We start from the raw sequence: 20494 nt of genomic DNA on the forward strand, positions 1-20494 counted from the left end.
TGAGATGATGGGCCAATTTATATTATAATTTTTGGTAGTGTAAGGCATGTTTTGTGCATGTCACATGACATGATCACAGCTAATCTTCTTCATTATCCTCGGAGAACAAAGAATGAAGACATGATTCGATAGCTGCCAAGTCCTGTTGTTGCTGTTTTAAAGAGAGATATCATAATTATTATAAGCATCTCCTCAAGGAAGACATTCAACACATTGACAAGATACCTGCTTTTCAGTATTCAGTATATACTACATACATTTTCTGTCGCAAGTTTCTTCTTCAGGCTTTGCATTTCATTTTCCAATTTGTTTTGCTCAATAGCATCAAGAACTTTTTGCTCATCCTCAAGGACTTGGACATTCTAAAACAAACAAAGTTTACATCAATTGAAAAAATCTCCTATTCATGTAACATTCAAAACTTGCACGGATCAAAACTTTCACATTTTAAGTCAGTGGATGCTTATTAGGAATGCCAAAAATGATGACATTTAGCCACATTTCCATGTGCTATAAAGGAATTAAGTGGGAGGCAGCTTCCTGCCCTCAGCCACTAGCTGCACCCTAACCCCTAAGTCCATTGCCCCACCAACGCCCTTCAACCTCATCAGACCTGCGGATTCGGAACCGCTGAGGTTAGTATAAGTGCCTGCATTTGTCTTACCTGCCCGCTGAGTCCTTTGGTACAGCCCAGCTGCCCTGAACAGTCTGCTGTCGACACATGCTGAAACCTCATCTGTCCACCCAACTCTCCACCCACCTTCATCAGAACTGCTGATTCTAAACCATAGAGTTTAGATTCAATTCCTGTACCTACTTCCCCTACCTGCTGAGTCCTCTTAGGCAAGCCTAGCTGCCCTGAGTGACTTTCTGCCCCCCAGACCTCCACCGACCAACCACTTCTCTACCTGCCTCTCTCTCCACTTCCAATTGCCACCCCAGGTTCCTCAGAGGTACACCCAACTGATGGGAGACTTGTACGGCCCCCTGAGTATCATTGTCCAAACCAGTAATATCCACAAGGGGCCTGCCACTCTAGGGTCATTGAGTTTAGGCATCCCCCCAATACCTACACAACAGATGGCCAAATGCCCATTAAAGAACACAATCAATAGACACATAGACAGGGCAATATGACAGCTACAGAGCACAGATCTTCTACTATAGTAAGCCCTAGGTATCCTGCACTAGAAATCTGACTAGAAATCTAAGCACTAGAAAATGACTTTAATCCAATCTCATAAAGATGATAGTGACCTTTACAGAGAAATTGAAGGAATCCCTTAAAGAAATACAAAAATACAATCAAAGAAGTGCAGATCTTTAAGAGGAAACAAATAAATCACTTAAAGAAATACATGAAAATATAGTTTAAAAGGTGAGGGTAATAAATAAAAGTGTCCAAGAACTGAAATGGAAATACAAGTTATGAAGAAAACACAAACTATGGGAATCCTGGAGATGGAAAATCAAGAGAGAGAAGATAAACAAGAGATACAAGCATCACCAGCCAAATACAGGCGATGGAAGGCAGAATCTGAGGCAGAGAAGATACAATGGAAGAAATTGATACACCAATCAAGAAACTTCCTGATATGAAATATGCAGGAACTCTGTGCAACCAGGAGAAGACATATCCTAAGAATAATAGGAATAGAAGAAGGTAAAGAGTCTAAGCTCCAAGGACCAGAAAATATTCTCAACAAAATCATAGAAGAAAACTTTCCAAAACAAAAGAAAGAGATGCCTATAAAAATACGAGTAGCTTGCAGAACGCAAGACTGGACCAGAAAAGAAAATGTTCCTGCCACATAGTAGTCAAAACACAAAATCTACAGAACAAAGAAAGAATATTAAAAGGAGCAAGGCAAAAATCCAGGTAACATACGAAGGCATACCTATCAGAATTACTCCTGACTTCACAGTAGAGTGTCTCAAAGCTAGAAGGGCCTGAAGAGATAGATATCTTGCAACGTCTAGAAAACCACAGATGCCAACCTAGACTACTATATCCAGAAAAACTCTCAAAAACCACAGATGGAGAACCTAAGAAATTTCAAGAAAAATTCAATTTTAAACAATATCTATTCACAAATCCAGTCCTACTTATAATACCAGAAGGAAAACTTCAAACCAATGAACATCACAAACACAGGAAATCTGTATTTCCATCCCAGTCAAAACAATGGAAGCCCACCTCCACATACAGTCAGAGCACCAACATCAAAATAACAGGAATTAACAATCACTGGTCTTTAATACTGTCGACATCAATGGACTCAATTCACCAATAAAAAGACACAGGCTAACAGAATGGATGCAAAGGCATGATCCAAACTTCCACTGCCTACAAGGAATATACTTCAGCAATAAAGGTAGATATTACCTCACAGGAAAGTGATGAAAAAATGTTTTCTGTGCAAATGGACCCAAGAAGCGAGCTAGAGCATCCATTCTAAAATCTAGTAGAGTAGACTTTCAACGAAAATTAATCAAGAGAGACAAAGAAGGACACCTGATAGCAATAAAAAAAAACCTAGCACGATAATGTCAATTCTGAACATCCAAGCCAAAAACTCAAGGGTACCCATATTTGTGAAAGAAATGCTAAAACTTAAAACACACATGGAAATCCACACGTTAACAGTGGGAGACTTCAACACCCCACTCTCACCAATCCATATGCCATCCAGAGAAAAAGTAAGCAGAAATAATGAAAGAATCCAACTATATGAATCAAATGGTCCTAACAGATACATACAGATCATTTCACCCCAAAACAAAAGATCTCTCTCAACTGCTTGTGAAGTCTTCTGCAAAATTAAACCTATGTTCCATTACAAAGCTAGCTCGAACAGATACAAGAAAACTGAAATAACACCTTGTATCTTATAAGACCACTATAGATAAAAGGTGGGCTTCAACAACAACAGAAATTAGAGAATGCCTGTACACTCTTGGAAAAGAAATACCTCTCAACTTCACAATCTCTGAGTCAAGGAAGAAATAAAGAAATGAAAGGCTTCCAGAATTCAATGAAAATTAGGGCACTACATACCGAGAGCTGCACTAAGAGGAAAGTTCATAGCACTAAGTGCCTCTGAATAAAAACTGGAAAGTTCTCATGCCAGCAATCTAAAAGAACATCTTTAGTCTCTACAAAAGAAGAATATGAAGAAGATGGAGAGGAAGAGGAACTAGAAGTAGCAGAAGTAGAAGTAGAAGGAAAAGGAAGAGAGGTGGCAACAGCGGTGGAGGCAGCAGCAAAAGCAGAAACAGAAGCAGAAGAAGCAGAACCAGCAGAAGAAGCAGTAGAAGCAGAAGCAACAGAAGCAGCAGTAGAAGCAGAAGAAGCAGAAGAAGCAGGAGAGGAAGAAGCAGGAGCAGGAGAGGAAGAAGCAGAAGTGGAAGCAGAAACAGGAGAGGCAGAGGCAGAGGCAGAGGCAGAGGCAGAGGCAGAGGCAGAGGCAGAGGCAGAGGCAGGAGCAGGAGGAGGAGGAGCAGGAGCAGGAGCAGGAGGAGGAGGAGGAGGAGGAGGAGGAGGAGGAGGAGCAACAACAGCAGCAGCAGCAGCAATATCAGCAGCAGCAGCAGCAGCAGTAGCAGTAGTCGCCGATGCAAGCACACTGAAATGTAGTAGAAGGCAGGGCATAGACAAAAGTGGGTCTGAAACCAATCAATTTTTGGACCTGGTTCTTTGAGAAAATCAGCAAGGTAGACAAACACTTAAGCACACTAACTAAAGACAGAGGGACACTATCCAAATAAACAATATCAGAAATGGACAGGGAGACATAAAAACGAAGAGAGGGAAATTCAAACAATAATTAGGTCTTACAACAAAAGGTGGTACTCCACAAATTTGGAAAGTCTTGATGATATGGATGGTTTTCTAGATAGATAACACTTAGAAAAGTTCAACCAGGATCAGGTAAATAATTTAAACAGTGCTACAACACCTAAGGAACTACAGGAGTGATTAAAGTCTTAAAAGAAAACTCAGGGCCAGATTATTTTGGCACAGAATGCTACCAGATTTCCATTTTTGTTTTATTTATTTCTTTTATTAGACTTTTTAAAATTTATGTTTCAAATGTTATTTCCTTTCTCAGTTTCCTGGACGTAAGCCCCCTATCTCATCCCACTACCCATCTTCTATAAGTATGTTACCCTTTCCATCCACAACCCTTCCAGCCCCACTGACATTCACCTATACTGGGGGTGGGGGGGGGTCCAGCATTCGCAGGACCAAGGGCTTCTTCTTCCATTGGTGTCCATAAGGCAATTCTTTGCTACAAATGCAGCTGGAGCTATGGGTCAGTCCTTGTATAGTCTATGGGTAGTAGTTTAGTCCCTGGGAGCTCTGGTTGGTTGGCATTGTTGTTCTTATGTAGTTACAACCCCTTCAGTTCTTTAAATCTTTTAACTAGTTACTCCAATGGGGATCCTGTTCTGAATTCAATGGTTTGCTGCTAGCTTTTGCCTCTCTATTGGACACGCTCTTGCTGTCCCTCTCAGGTGATAGTTATATCCAGCTCCTGTCAGCATGCACTTCTCAGCTTCATCAGTCTTATCTAGCTTTGGTGGCTGAATGTGTGTATGTGTATATATATGTATATATGTATATATATATATATGTGTGTGTATATGTATGTATAAACATATATATATATACACACACACATATATATATATATACATACACATACATACATACATACATACATATATATATATATATATATATATATATATATATATATATATATATATGGTATATATACCCATGTCGGGCAGACTTTGAATGGCTGAGTTGAATAACCCTATTAAATACTGGGGCACAGAGCTAAACAAAGAATTCTCAGCTGAGCAATATGGAATGGCTGAGAAGTACCAAAAGAAATGCTCAACATCCTTAGTCATCAAGAAATGCAAATCAAAACATCTCTGATATTCTACCTCACGCCAGTCAGAATGGTTAAGTTCAAAAACTCAGGTGACAGCTGATGCTGTTGAGGATGTGGAGAAAGATGAACACTCCTCCATTTTTGATGGGATTGCAAGCTGGTGCAACCACTCTGGAAATCAGTCTGGAGGTTCCTCAGAAAATTGCACATTGCACAACCCGAGGACCCAGCTATACCATTCCTGTGCATATCCCTAAAATATCCCTAAATGATGCTACAACATACAACAAAGACACACACTCCACTATGTTCATAGTAGCCTTATTTATAATAGCCAGACAGGAAAGAACCCAGATGCCCTTCAACAGAAGAATGGATACAGAGAATGTGGGATACCTACACAATGGAGTACTACTCAGCTATCAAAAACAATGACGTCATGAAATTCATAGGCAAATGTATTGAACTAGAAAATATCATCCTGAGTAAGGAAACCCAATCACAGAAGAACAGACATGGTATGTAGTCACTGATAGATGGATATTAGACCAAAAGCTCAAATTACGCAAGATACCATCCACAGACCACTTGAAGCTCAAGAAGAAGGACGACCAACGTGTGGATGCTTCACTCCTTCTCAAAAGGGGGAACAAAGGTATTCATAGGAGGGGATTTGGAGGACACAAGACTTTCAAAGAAGAGTTAACACCAAAACTCTTTGAAATATTCCACAAACTAGATATAGAAGGAATACTGCCAAACTCATTCTGTGAGGCCAAAGTCACCCAGTTACCTAGCCCACACAAAGGCTCAAGGATGGAAGAGTATTTCTGACTAATTTCTCTTATGAACGCTGATGCAAAATTACTGAATAAAATACTTCCAAGCAGAGTATCAAAACATCATCCACCATGGGCTTCATCCCAGGCATTTGGGAAGGTTCAGTATAAGAAAACCCATCAATGTAGTCCACCATAAAAGCAAATTATAAGAAAAGAATCATGATCCTTTCATTAGATGATAAAAATGCCCTTGACAAAATCTAACACCCATTCATGTTAAAAGTCTTAGAGTGATCAGAGATACAAGGCACAGACCTAAAAATAATAAAAGCAATACACAGAAACTGAATAGCCAATGTAAAATTAAGTGGAGAGAAACATAAAGCAATTCCACTACAATCAGGACAAGACAAGGCTGCCCCCTTTCTCCCTATCTATTTGATTTAATACTTGGACTTCTAGCTATAGCAATAAGAAAACCAAAACAAGATTTCAAAGGGATACAGATTGGAAAGAAAAGAGTCAAAGTATTTGCAGATGATATGATACTGTACAAAGCAAACCTCAAAGTTCTACCATAGTATATCTGAGAAACACTTTCGGCAAAAGGGTTGGATACAAAATTAACTCAAAGGAAAAGGAAAACTCAGTAGCCCTCCATCATACAAATGATAAGTGGGCTGAGAAAGAAATTAGGGAGATAGCACCCTTTAATATAGCCATGAATAGTATAAAATAACTTGGTGTAACTTTGACCAAGCAATTGAAAAGTCTGCTGTGACAAAAACTTTAGGCTCTAAAGAAAGAAACTGAGGAAGGTATCTGAAGATAGAAAGATCTCTTATGCTATGGGTAGGTAGGATTAACATAGCGAAAATGGACATCTTACCAAAAGAAATGTTCAGATTCAACGCAAATCCTATCGACATTCCAACGCAATTCTTTACATACCTTGAAGAGCAAATCTCAACTTCATATGGAAAAAGAGAAGACCCAGGATAGCTAAAGCAATCATGGACACTAAAAAGTTTGGGGAAGTATCAGCATCTCTGACCTCAAACTGTACTACAGAGCAATAGCAATAAATACTGCATCACATTGATATAGGAACAGACAGGTTGTTCAATAAAATCGAATTGAAGAACTCTGAAATGAATCCACACACCTACTGACACTTGATTTTTACAAAGAAGGAAAAAACCACACAGTGGGGAAAAGAGGGCAACTCCAATAAATGGTGTCTGTCTAATTAGATACCAATATGTAATAGAATGCAAATAGATCCATAGCTATCACCCTGACCAAAACTCAATTTCAAATGGATCAAATACTTTTAGGTAGAACCTGGCAAAGTAATAGAACAGAAATTGGAAAATAGCTTTGAAATCATTGTTACAGGAGACACTTCACTGCACAGAATGCCAAAGGCTTAGGTCCTAAGATCAACAATAGAAGAATGGAACTTACTGAAACTGCAAAGCTTCAGCAAGGCAAAAGACACTTTCGATAGGACGAAAAGGCAACCTACAGATCAGCAAGGATCTTCACCAGCCCTACATCTGACACAGGACTAATATCAAAAATTTAGAAAGATCTCAAGAAGTTAGACACCAACAACCCAAAAGGCCAATTAAAAATGGGGTTTAGACTTAGAGAATTCTCAACAGGGGAACCAAAAATAGCCAAGAAAAACTTAAAGAAATGTTCAACATCCTTAGTCATAAGGGAAATGCCAATCAAAGTGATCCTGAGATTCCACCTTACAACTGTGGCAAAGGCTAAGTAAGATCAAAACTCAAGTAGCAGCACATGCTGGAGTATGTGGACAAGGGGAACACTCCCCCATTGTTGGTGGGATTGCAAATTTGTACAGTGACTTTGGAAATCAATTTGACAGTCTGTCATAAAACTGGGAATCCATTTATTTTGAGACCAAGCTATAATGCTCCTGGGCATATACTCAAAACACGCCCCACTATCCTGTAGGGACACTTGCTCAACTATGTTCATAGTAGCTTTAGATATAATAGCCAGAAATGAGAAGCCACCTAGATGGCTCTCTAATGAATGAATAATGGATAAATAAAACGTGGTATATCTACACAATGGAAAATTAATCAACAATCAGAAACAAAGACATCAAGTATTTGGCAGGCAAATGTGTGGAACTTGAGAATATCACCTGAGTGAGGTAACCCCTAGCTACACAGACTTATAAGTATACACACTTACTTAAAGTATACAGAAAACCTATAGAGACCCTATCCAGAGGTTAGGCAAGGCCACCCTATAGGGATGGGGCCATACACCCTTTGAAAAATTTTGAAACAGAATTGCTCCTGTCTAAAGGAAATACAGGAACAACGAGTGGATCAGACTGAAGGAAAGGACATCCAGAGACTGCCCCACCTAGGGATGCATCCATATGCATCCACCAAACCCAGTCACTTGCTGATGCCAAGAAGTGCTTGCTGACAGGAGCCTGATATGGATGTCTCTCTCATAAGAGGCTCTGTCAGAGCCTTAACTGTAAAGATATGGCTGCTTGCAGCCAACCGTAGGACTGAGCATGGGAACCACAATTGAGGAGTTATGGGAAGGACTGAAGGAGCTGAAGGGTTTTGCAACCCCATAGGAAGAACAACAATATCAAACAGCCAGACACCCCACTCCCCCGAGCTCTCAGGAAATAAACCATCAACTAAACAATACACATGGAGGGACCTGTGGCTCCAGCTGCATATGTAGCACAGGATGGCCTTGTCTGGCATCAATGGGAGAAGACGCCCTGGGTCCTGTGATGGTTTGATGCCCCAGTGTAGGGGAATTATTGGGTGGTGGATAGGAGTGGGTCACTGTGTGTGTGTGTGGGGGGGGAGCACCCTAGTGGAGGCAGGGGAATGGGTGATGGAATAGGGGTAGAGGGTTGGAAGGAAAAGCAGGAAGGGGGATAACATTTGAAATGTATATAAACAAAAGAACCAATACAAAATTATACATTAGGCATAAAATCCAGGATAGCTATGCTACAAGCCACAGACCCCAAAAGTGGGTAATAAAGAGGTCCCAAGTGAGGATGTATGAATCTCATTCAAAAGGAGAAACTAAATAGTAACCTGAATTGGATAGAGAGAGGGACCAGAGTAGGAGAAGAGGGTTACAGGGATGCAAGGCAACCAGGTGTGAGGAGAAGCTGGGTGAGAAAAGCCTGGAAGTGAGAATGGAAACCAAGGCGTAGGGGCATCTCTGCTGACTAGGTAGAAGCCTGGGACAGGAGAGGACAGGGAGAGCCTACTGGGTTGGTACTAACATAGATTCCTACTAGAGGGGCATATAATGAATGAATAGACCACCTCCTGTAGCAAGACAGGAGTTTCAGAGGAGGAAGAAGGATATCAACCCACCCACAAAACCTTAAACCAAAATTTGTCGCGCATACAAGATGTCCAGGATCTACTAACCTGTGACTGCCACAACTTGAGACCCAGCCCCCACATGAGAGAGTTAACCCCTGACACTAGTAATGATCCTCTGCTATGCTTACAAGCGGGAAACTAGCAGAACTGTTTCCCGAGAGGTTTCATCTAGCAGTTGACTGAAATCGATGCAGAGTCCCACAGTCAAACAAGAGGCAGGACCCCAGTAGTCTTGTGGAGGAGTTGGGGATAGAAGTGAGCAAGTCTGAGTTGTCAAGGATACCACAAGAAGACACCCAGAGTCAAATAACCCGTGACTGTGCGGGCTCACAGAGACTGAACCAGCAACCAGGGAGCACGCAGGAGTGGAACCTAGGTTCCCTACACATTTGAAGCAAACCTGCAGCTCAGTATTCATGTGGTTCCCACAACAAGTGGAATGGGGCTCTCTTATTCTCTGTTCCTTCCATTGGATCCCCTTTCCCCTACCTGATATGCATGGCTGGGCCTCATTGGGAGAGGATGTGCCTACTCCTGCTGGGAACATGAGATGGTGAGTGAGGAGTGCAAATCAAAAGGAAGCAGACAGAGAAAGGAACCCAGGCCTATAGCATGAAATAGAGAATCCTCTGCCCTGCTCCAAGTACTGGCTTATGATGAAAGAAAGAACATATAACATGATTTCCATTTCCATTCCATAGAAATGGTAGACACTTTGCCTCATGAGCATTCAAGTTGCACAGTACATCACTTAATTATTTTTTTTTCTATTCAGCCAAAGAACAGTGATGTGATGGACACCATGGGTTGCTAACCGTGGCACGTGTGCCTGGAACAACTGAAATATAACTGCATATTTTCTGCCATATTCCTAGAATATGGTTTAGCATATAAACAAGAATAATATAAAGAAGTTTAAAATTGGTTTGGAACTAGCGGGTAAAAAACATAAGCAAAGCAGGGAAACAGAGTTGGGGATGGCTTCATAGGAACCTACTATCCTGGAGGCATGGAAGCAAAGACAGCCAAAAGCAGCTTTGATTTGAAGGAGGGGGAAGTTTCTGAGGAGGGCACTGCAAGTTCTAGAGGTAAAAAAGGGAGGCTGATACTTTATGCCTTTACAGTGCGACATGAGAGGTGGGGACTTTTAAGTGAAGTTGGGATTGAAACAGGGAACTCAGAAAAGACTTCCTAGTACTACTAGCAAGAAACATTTAAGGTCCTGGGATAGTTCATCAGCTGAGGAAGTTTAATGAAGAAAGGAAAGTACAGAGGACATAACCAACCCTATAGGTAATGTGGGGAAAGGAACATCAAGCAGCCACTGTAGAAGGTTTGGTAATAAGTTCCCAATCTAGTGGTCACATTTAACAGTGACATTTAGAAGAAAGTATTGGGTAACTTTTTCTTTACACCGTGTGAAGTTGTGTCAATATTTTCAACTGTTAATTCTGTACCTGCAGAGAGCTAATTGCTGGCAGGATTCTGGTATTGTCATTTCTATGGCCCATCACTGGGGATTTTCTATTTCCTAAATATCCATCCTTCCTCACCTGTCTAAAGGCAAACTAGAATTGCATCACTCTTTGTCTAGCTGCTGATTGTCCGTAATAAGGGGCTGATGGCCTACAGCTGGGCAGGAAGCAGGAGATAGTTCTTCTGGGCAGAGGGAGGGATGCTGAGAGAAGAAAACAGAAGTGGGAAATTTTGGAGTGGACATGGAGGGAACAGCAGGGACCACAGAAGGACAGAGAAGGTTATACAGCTACCCACGTGGCTGGTTGTAGGCTAGATGGTCAGGTTAAGTTTGATGAGCTATCTGGGTGAATACCCAGAAAAAGGCCTAAGCTGTAAACTCTATAGAAGACTTTGTGTCTTTATTTATTCTGATGGTGCATCTGAGAAAGTCCAGCTACAGGAAACCCCTTCTGTTTAGATCCTCAAGAAAATGTTTCTCGGGCTCAGTAGAGCTACATGCCCTCCAACTTTAAACTCTCTTTAAACACCTGGTCTGGTTATAGGGAGCACTCAAGCTCTTAAAAGGATTTGGTAACTGCCACTTTATTAAGGTAGCATCAATTAGTTTGGGAGGACATACTTCGGGTATGTTTGAATAACTGGAAATAGAGGGGGAATGTGGATCTGGGAAGAGGAAAGGTAGTGGGTGTAGAGCTGGAAGGAGTGGAGAGAGGGGAAACTGTGACTTGGATGTATTTTATAGGAGCATAACCTATTTTCAATGTAAAAAGAGAAAATTAACAAGATATTAGGACATGGAATACCAAAGTGAATTTTAAAATACTATATATATAGAAATAGATATAGCTATAGATATGAACACACACATATAATACTATATATATATATATATATTCGCAAAAAGTATAATCTACAAGATGAAAGAAAGCACCCCTTAAAACCCGTGAATACTGTAGCTTGACATCAGCTCCACAAAGGATAGTTGGTCCAAGTGCATAATTCTCTTTTCACTAAAGGTCAATTCTCTGCATTCTCTGCATTCTTTGTTCATTCTATTAGGTATTTCAGCCATCTCTAATGGCTGTAAGTTTTAACATAGAGCCACCTTTGGACAAGATTAATTCTAATAGTAAAAGTCCCATAGCCTTCTCACATACTTCACTACAAAATAAAAGTGGCCGTAATGTGCCTGGTGTGGTGGCACACACCAGCAATCCCTGCACTCTGGAGGCAGGGGCACTCAGATTGCTATGTAATTCAAGGCCAGCCGGGCCTACCTAGCTGGACCCTGCCTCAAACAAAGAAGAAACAAACAGAACAGAAAAATTCATTTGTTGTTTACCCTTGCCTATTTTACACTCAAGAAAACTGCCCATACTAAACAAGCAAAAGAAAACCACAAATTATTTATAAAATGGCTAATTTCCACTCTTTATTTATCAACTTCAGCATAAAGACATCACAGAGTATAAGTTCTCCACAGTGTGTTTAGCTCTAGGTGAAGTCCAAATTTTACATTTCCTGATTTAAATGACTCATAAAACTAGATAAGTTTTCAAATTAAATATGCCCTTTGCAATCATGGATAATCTTGGAAAGCATTCAAAATAGAAAATGATCAAACATCGAAGGAGAATTTAATAGCTTCCCCCTCCCCCCATAGATTCAGAATTACCAGTCTGTCTCCTGCTTCTACCTACATACTGTGTCGTAAGGAAATGATTTCTTAGCAGCTACAATAAACAGACCTTTAGAAACTGATCAGATACAGTTTTTGCTTCATCAATGGTCGCTCTCTGCGCCATCATAGCATTGTACATAGTCCCTGCACGTTGGTTGGATGAATTCTAAAATATAAAAGAAAGAGGTGACAAAATGCAAGAAAATTGAATATTTACAATCCCAACTGCATTATCTTTGAGGTAACACACATTAATCACTGCCGGTATTTTCTACTTTAAATATTATGTTCAATTTTAAATGATGTTAGAGAGTTCAGATAAATGTTCTTCAACAGCTTTTGACTAAGATAGTCTTTTTGTCACCAACATTCAAATTGTAAGTACTCTTCATGTTGAAGTCAAAAGAGGATCCTTCCAATATGTGAATTCCTACATCACAGGAATATAAATAGAAAGAACATAATGCTTGTTGTCTAGCATTCAGTGAGTATTAAATGTTGCACATTTCAACATGTCCTTAGACGAAATTTCCAAATACAGCCCTTTCTGTTCCTTGACCTTGTCTCCAGCTGCAACCTAGGCATAACCCATGCTGGCCCTCAAAGTCATCCCCTACATATCTTCATCCACATCTATTAAGTATGAAAAAAAAAAAAGCACACAGCAACCAGTTATCGGATGCTGTTTTAGAGCATTTTAGTAAATATATGAAGACTGAACTTGTTTGATATTTAACCCATTCTATAAGTTGGAAACATTTCTATCCCCACTTTCACCTCTTAGGAAAGTGAGTCATGGAGATAACTAGTTAAACTATGGGTAGATTCCAAGAAGAGTTCCAGAGCCCAGATTCATGACCATAAACAGGGACTGTTTGCTCATTTTCTCAGCACCGAGGCTCTTTCCTGCCTTTGAGGATCATTCTCTTTAGTACTATAGCTCAGTCCTCCGTCAAAATATAAGAGGCCTTAAAAAGAACATTCCCTGATGTCTAACTCCCAATTTCCGTGTCCTGTTCTCAGTTTCAGAGTACATATTATTATCAGGGATTAATACTGTTCTTGCCTACAAGCAGCTTTTCTTCCCCATCCCTGTCTGGGCATGTCAGAATACTAACTACTCAAAGATAACCCCTCCTCTGCTCTGCCACAGCAGCTACATTGTCCACTCTCACGATTATCTACCGTTGTGTCATTAAATAATGCTGGGCACTCCTAACTACTGGTGATATGTATCTCACTAGGCTCTCTCAGAAGAAAGAGAGGAAGAGCTGCAAGTCTTCAATCAGGACATGCTGTGTTGGCCAGCCTGATTCCTAACCAACCATTTTCACATGCCACCAGAGAAAAAGAACCAAGCCAGAAAGCATGGTCTTATAGGCCCACCACCACCTCATACATCAGCCCTCTTAATCCTCCAAGATCCTATAGTGGACTCTCTTTCTTGAATAGTTGTATGCATTACTACCACTGTAGACTTTGTCACAATACTTTGGTTACAAGCCTGATACCCACAACAAAACTGTCTTCTTCTTGTCCGACTTTCATCACATCCTTTTCCCATTGTTGGAACAAAGGCTCAAACATCTTAGAATATTTGGAACGAAGCATCTTCCTGTAAAACATAATAATAAGCACAGGGTCCTTTAGTATGAGGGTAAGACAGATTACACATTCTCAAATTAAAAAAAAATATTCGGCATAATTAATACAACCAAAGGAGAAGAGAAAAATAATTGAAATAATCTAGTGGGAGAGAGAAAAGTGGTGTCACATGGCCCCATTATAAAATTTTGTACTCCTAAGTTACTATAAGACAGGATATGTCACATGCCTTCCCTCTTGAACGGCAAGGATTCGTTGCGATATAACTTTCCCGTAATTGTTTATTTGACCTCTCTCTAATACACTATGCGTTCCTCTTGCTAGATAACATAGATTCTGATAGAGCCAGTTGATTTATTGCAAGTAACATACACCTTCCTCCTCAAGGACTGCCATAAGAGAACTCTTCAGCGGATTTGTCTTCTCCCATTCTCACAATGATTTTCCCAAAAGAATGGCAATTGCAATTTGAGACTGGTTCAAATTATTTGTAAGATTGTCACTACAATTTAAGATTCATAGTTACGATATATTAAAACTGTCTACACAAGCTGACTATTATTTGCTGTCCTATGCACAATGCTTTGGTGCTGAACCTGCACGCATGCAGCCAGCCAATTACAACGCGTAAGCATCAATGAATTGTACAGTAATAGAGTGATGTCGTTCGTTATTTAAAAGGCAAGAAGCAGACTGTACTCACTGTATTCTGCATCACATATCTCAATTCTGCAAAACTGAGGATCTAACACTAATAAAAATTTCTGTTCAGAGGAAAATCAAGGTGATGGCAATTTTCAGTGCTGTTTCAAAATCCATGCACAGTGATCATGGAATCTGCATTCATTTGCAGTAACAAAGAGTAAGACATTGCACAAGTTTTGTAATTCAAAGAAGTCAGCTACTTTACCTTTCCCTTTGTTGTGTTTTAAAAATACGCACAAGCTTTTCATTCAGGGTGTCGATAGAAGTTTTTACATCTTGGCAATACTGTTTTCTCTTTGCAAGGTGAGACTTTTTAGGGTCACCTATACATGAAATAAAAATTTCTTAGAAGATGAAACTGGAAGTTACTTTGTTCCCATTCATTCAAATAGACATGGGATATGGTATTTGAGCAATAATGCAAAAATATTAAAAATTTGTACAATCGGCATCATTCCAAAAAACAAACTTTTCTGACATTTTTATGAACACTTCCATTTCCCTTTATCCTTTCTATTCAACTAAATCATAAATATGATATACATATATATAAATATCTTATATATTATATGTATTATATAAGTATATTCAATTTAAGATTAATTTAAAAATATCTTAATTTACAGAAGAGAGAGGTCCAAGGCAAAATGCCTTTTTATTTTATAACATGTATATAAAGTTGTTCAAAGAAAAACTTTAATTTTCTCCTCAGAATCAGTTAATACAAAGGAATATAAATACTTAGTAAATATTCTTCTTTCCAAACAATATTCTTAGGATGGGAAATTGTGACAACACATTTGATAAAATGCAAGTATATTTTATTTTAAGCACTGCTAAAAACATACAAGTAAATATACAATATGAAAGTTTTACGCACTCTGGCATATGATATCTAGGCACTGTACTTTACTAAAAATGACATCATCTTGGGGATAAAACAGATTAAATAACAAACATTTAAATTCTTTATCTTAGACTTCATAATGCATGCTTACCCATAAGTGCTGGAATTCATAATATTTCACTACTAGAAATGCTGTACTTGTAATATGAATTTATATCAAGGAAATATGGGCCACAGCTATTTTTAGAACGTACAGATCAAATCATCCCTGCAATGATACAGATATTTTATCTATCCAGTAACAATTTCTGTGACTCTTTCTGATACAAGCTCCTTGTCAGCACCAAGACAACAAAAGCTTTTCAAGATTCTTGCTTGTATGAGTTGTCTCTAGAGACAGGTCAAAAATCAGTGAGGAGTCTTAGTAGTGTTTTCTCTAGACAGGTGTCCAAAATTTAGTCACTTTGTAAAAATGTAGGTCAATTCATGAAGCAGAGCTAATAGTTAAGAATCAAGTATAAAATGTTCCAGGTTAAGGATCCAACCTCATACTTGTCACTGGGGAGAAACAACAGCACCACCAAATACACCAAGGAACTTTTTAGTTTGCTATTAAATAGCTGACTCGGAGTTAGTTAGAGCTGTATGGAAAGACTCCCATAGGCACTGTTATTCTAGGAAAAACTATCAAAAGCCCAGAAAAATTAATTAATTCAGAGCATGAAAAGAGCATGTTGAAACTAATAAATAGAATAGACAGTAGTTTAAAAATTGACATAATCTCACCCAATCCATCCAGGAAAACAAGGCACACCCTACTCAATTTCTACTGTACAATACACCCATACCTCGGCATTGTTAAAACTAATTCCGTTTACACATCACGATTTTAAAAAACAAAGAAATGTATACAAAAATAAAGGAGACCCTATACATAAACAAAGCAATCCAATGTATGTGAAGGAGACATCAAACAAGAGTCCTGTAGGTCAGTGACTCACTTATAACCAAGTAAATTTTAATGATTGAAAAACAGCGCTTCTGAATGACTAGTGTCTTCTAAAAAACGTACCGTGAAGTTCTCGTGTCATCTTCAGAGCAGACCCCCTATGAGAAACAAATTTTTTAAATGAGTTTTTGAAAATTCAGTTCACTTACGGAAATAAGTATTGTGCTTTGCAGTGTTTTACAAAGAATAGTTGAATTTTCTGAAACTACCTTACAATGACAAACAAGACTTCACATAGATTACCTTGCCTGCTGATCGTCTTGGTCTGATGAAGAACTGTCCTCATCACTGATCTCAATCACATGCTTTTCTGCTTCAGTGAAACAAAAACAAGGGGGGAGGATACAAGGAATAAGCTGAATCCTAGACAAGAAAAATATTTTTAAATCCCATTTGAGATAAAAAAAAAAAAGGCACATGGCTGGGAATCTCTAAATCAAAATCTGTCTCTGTGTCTCTCTGTCTCTGTCTCTCCCTCTCCCTCCCTCCCACTCTCCCCTCCCTCCCTCTCCCCTTCCCTCTCCGTGTCCCTCCCCCTCCCCTTCCTTCTCCCTCTTACCCTCCCTCTCCCTCCTCCCTCCCTCTCCCTCCCTCTCTTTGTCTCTGTCCCTCCCTCCCTCTCTCTCCCCTTCCCCTCCCTCCCTCTCTCTCCCTCTTCCCCTCCCTCTCTCCCTCTCCTTCTCTCTCCCCTTTTCCCCCTCTCCCCTTCTCTCCCTCTCCCCTTCTCTCCCTCTCCCCTTCTCTCCCTCTCCCCCTCTCTCCCTCTCCCCCCCATCTCCACAGACACACACACATACATACATACACACACACACACACACCCTCCCTCCCTCTCTCCCTCTCCCTCTCTCTCCCCTTCTCTCCCTCTCCCCTTCTCTCCCTCTCCCCCCATCTCCACAGACACACACACATACATACACACACACACACACCCTCCCTCCCTCTCTCCCTCTCCCTCTCTCTCCCCTTTTCCCCCTCTCCCCTTCTCTCCCTCTCCCCCCATCTCCACACACACACACAGACACACACACACACACACACACACACACACACACACACACACACACAGACCCTCCCTCCCTCTCTCCCTCTTGGCAATTGTAAAAACCTTCCAGGGTCAAAGTGACTTTAAAATCATGTCCTTGCCAGGGGAGAGGTTGGAAGTGAGAGTGGCTTAGGCTGGGAGTCCTGGGATGAGAATGTCAAAGGGGAATTTAAAGTCAACCAACAGCTTGAGAAACTTGAAATACAAGTATTCAGCATTCGAAACTGAAATCTGAAATTTGAATTCTGAAATCGGAAGTAAATGATCCTGGATGTGCCTGGGCTGCCCTTGTGTGCCACTTGCCAAAAGCCAGGTCTGACTGTCTCCTGGCTTAGGCACAGCCTTGCGGAACCCTTCTGATTTTACCTGGTCTGGGGGGAAAATTGTGATGGACAACATCATCATCAGATTGAGAATCCGAAGACTCCCTCGGGCGCTTCGCAGTTTTGCTTGTAGCCTTCTTCCCCTTGTATGGCATGTCTTCTTGTGCGAAGGTTTGAGCCCTAACCCCTAAATGTTGGGATTGCAATGGCAGAGAAAAGGAATTAAGTAAGAGTCTTGGGAACAGGTACCAGAGCAGGGAGGTTCATGGAGGCTGACAATGGTGTGGTGCCCTGTCCTGTCGGGTATGCAGTGAGGAGCGCAGAGCGTCTCTCTCCTGCACAACTCCACCTATGCTCCTCCAGCTGAGTTTCTGACTTTCCATGGGCGGGGTGGCCTGAGGTTGGTGGGTGGGAGTTGACCTTGATGATGGCACAAAGCTGTGCCCTGTGTTCCCATCATCCCTCAGAGGACTAAGCAGTTTAGGGCTGACTCAGGCCCTGGCACTGCGTCACCAGAAATGAACCTGTGCCACACACTCAGGAGAGGACCCTGCTCGCTTGATATTTCGAGGACACAGGAGCCCTGGTGTCAATAAGGAACTGTAAGAGGCAAAGGTACGAAGCGTGTCTGCACTCTTTCCCTACCGCACCCACAGATTCCCTGAGCCCCTCTCAACACCAGGGGAAGCTAGTTCACTTGTACTCAGTGCCCTCAGGAGCCTCCTCCCATCTGAGGCCTAGGGGAGACTCCCTGATATCTCTCGCCTCAGGAGACAGCCGAGGCCTAGTTGCCCGCCCCACGCAGGCCCACAGGTTCTGCCAGTGGTCAGGGAGGCCCTCAGAAGCAGAGGCCTTACCACTGGAGCTCATCACAGAGTACCTAGGCACCAAGGTCACTGACCTAGTGAACAGCTCCTACCACATTCCCTTTCCGGCCTCTCTCTCCTCAGGCAGCCTGTGGTGCCTTGTGCAGAATTCTTTTCCCAGGTGCACCTGCGGGGGCGGGGTGCGGGATACGTCACAGACTGCAGGACGCGCGATGCGCATGCGTGAATGGAGCAGCGCATGCCTCGCCCCCCAACAGCCATTTGAACGAATCTTTGAACAAATCATTGTCTTTGAATTGCATCACCGCAGGTTCTCTGTCAACAGCAGTAGTCTGGGTTTAGAAATTGGTGTTATAAGCCTTGTCTTTCAGGTAACATTTTTGAGGTTGTGTTAGTATGTTGGTATAGATCTGTGAAAAGTGTCTAAGACACCAGGTAATACCAGTCTGAGCCAAAATTCTGTCTTTAGAAACCAACACCTGATTTGTTCAAAGACAATGGCTCTTGGGGGCTCTGCTATGTACACGCATGCGCATCGCGCGTCCTGCAGTCTGTGACGTATCCCGCACCCCGCCCCCGCAGGTGCACCTGGGAAAAGAATTCTGCACAAGGCACCACAGGCTGCCTGAGGAGAGAGAGGCCGGAAAGGGAATGTGGTAGGAGCTGTTCACTAGGTCAGTGACCTTGGTGCCTAGGTACTCTGTGATGAGCTCCAGTGGTAAGGCCTCTGCTTCTGAGGGCCTCCCTGACCACTGGCAGAACCTGTGGGCCTGCGTGGGGCGGGCAACTAGGCCTCGGCTGTCTCCTGAGGCGAGAGATATCAGGGAGTCTCCCCTAGGCCTCAGATGGGAGGAGGCTCCTGAGGGCACTGAGTACAAGTGAACTAGCTTCCCCTGGTGTTGAGAGGGGCTCAGGGAATCTGTGGGTGCGGTAGGGAAAGAGTGCAGACACGCTTCGTACCTTTGCCTCTTACAGTTCCTTATTGACACCAGGGCTCCTGTGTCCTCGAAATATCAAGCGAGCAGGGTCCTCTCCTGAGTGTGTGGCACAGGTTCATTTCTGGTGACGCAGTGCCAGGGCCTGAGTCAGCCCTAAACTGCTTAGTCCTCTGAGGGATGATGGGAACACAGGGCACAGCTTTGTGCCATCATCAAGGTCAACTCCCACCCACCAACCTCAGGCCACCCCGCCCATGGAAAGTCAGAAACTCAGCTGGAGGAGCATAGGTGGAGTTGTGCAGGAGAGAGACGCTCTGCGCTCCTCACTGCATACCCGACAGGACAGGGCACCACACCATTGTCAGCCTCCATGAACCTCCCTGCTCTGGTACCTGTTCCCAAGACTCTTACTTAATTCCTTTTCTCTGCCATTGCAATCCCAACATTTAGGGGTTAGGGCTCAAACCTTCGCACAAGAAGACATGCCATACAAGGGGAAGAAGGCTACAAGCAAAACTGCGAAGCGCCCGAGGGAGTCTTCGGATTCTCAATCTGATGATGATGTTGTCCATCACAATTTTCCCCCCAGACCAGGTAAAATCAGAAGGGTTCCGCAAGGCTGTGCCTAAGCCAGGAGACAGTCAGACCTGGCTTTTGGCAAGTGGCACACAAGGGCAGCCCAGGCACATCCAGGATCATTTACTTCCGATTTCAGAATTCAAATTTCAGATTTCAGTTTCGAATGCTGAATACTTGTATTTCAAGTTTCTCAAGCTGTTGGTTGACTTTAAATTCCCCTTTGACATTCTCATCCCAGGACTCCCAGCCTAAGCCACTCTCACTTCCAACCTCTCCCCTGGCAAGGACATGATTTTAAAGTCACTTTGACCCTGGAAGGTTTTTACAATTGCCAAGAGGGAGAGAGGGAGG

The 20494-nt window shown here is 41.8% G+C and overlaps 2 protein-coding genes across 8 annotated transcripts in view; one reads left to right on the plus strand and one right to left on the minus strand.

Annotated features, from left to right (window-relative positions):
* Fam9cl1 (family with sequence similarity 9, member C like 1) lies at window positions 1-19759 on the minus strand. Of its 4 annotated transcripts, none has more exons than XM_087601060.1 (9): window positions 19587-19759; window positions 17843-17986; window positions 16675-16741; window positions 16495-16529; window positions 14781-14898; window positions 13781-13880; window positions 12333-12431; window positions 258-362; window positions 1-151 (listed from the first exon to the last, which is right to left on the minus strand). In XM_087601060.1, exons 2-9 carry the CDS (start codon window positions 17952-17954, stop codon window positions 80-82), a joined length of 708 nt encoding a protein of 235 aa, XP_087457186.1. In that variant the 5' UTR covers window positions 17955-17986; window positions 19587-19759; the 3' UTR covers window positions 1-79. The 4 variants fall into 4 exon arrangements, with proteins under 4 accessions (XP_087457186.1, XP_087457183.1, XP_087457185.1 ...); XM_087601057.1 differs by lacking the exon at window positions 19587-19759 and adding an exon at window positions 18701-18758; XM_087601059.1 differs by lacking the exon at window positions 19587-19759 and adding an exon at window positions 18697-18758 and having other exon boundaries at window positions 17843-17979.
* Fam9c (family with sequence similarity 9, member C) overlaps window positions 18242-20494 on the plus strand; it is a 19730-nt gene continuing 17477 nt past the window's right edge. The window contains exons 1-3 of one of the 4 annotated variants that reach the window (XM_087601053.1): window positions 18837-18997; window positions 19096-19300; window positions 20015-20158. In XM_087601053.1, the coding sequence (XP_087457179.1) occupies window positions 18839-18997; window positions 19096-19300; window positions 20015-20158 (508 nt within the window). In that variant the 5' untranslated portion in view covers window positions 18837-18838. Of the gene's footprint in view, window positions 18415-18836; window positions 18998-19095; window positions 19305-20014; window positions 20159-20494 lie in introns of those variants that run through there. The other 3 variants (XM_087601054.1, XM_087601055.1, XM_087601056.1) reach the window with 3 other exon arrangements.

Source organism: Rattus norvegicus, chromosome X (assembly GCF_021556685.1).
Source record: "Rattus norvegicus strain SHRSP/BbbUtx chromosome X, alternate assembly SHRSP_T2T, whole genome shotgun sequence".
Taxonomy (NCBI): Eukaryota; Metazoa; Chordata; class Mammalia; order Rodentia; family Muridae; genus Rattus; species Rattus norvegicus.

Coding starts and splice junctions, on each gene's coding strand:
- Fam9cl1 (XM_087601060.1), bottom strand. CDS start 17,954: ATGCCATACAAGGGGAAGAAGGCTACAAGCAAAACTGCGAAGCGCCCG. Junction 13,881..14,780: donor AAAACACAACAAAGGGAAAG/GTAAAGTAGCTG, acceptor TATGTTTTACAG/GAAGATGCTTCGTTCCAAAT. Junction 152..257: donor AGAAACTTGCGACAGAAAAT/GTATGTAGTATA, acceptor TCTTTAAAACAG/CAACAACAGGACTTGGCAGC.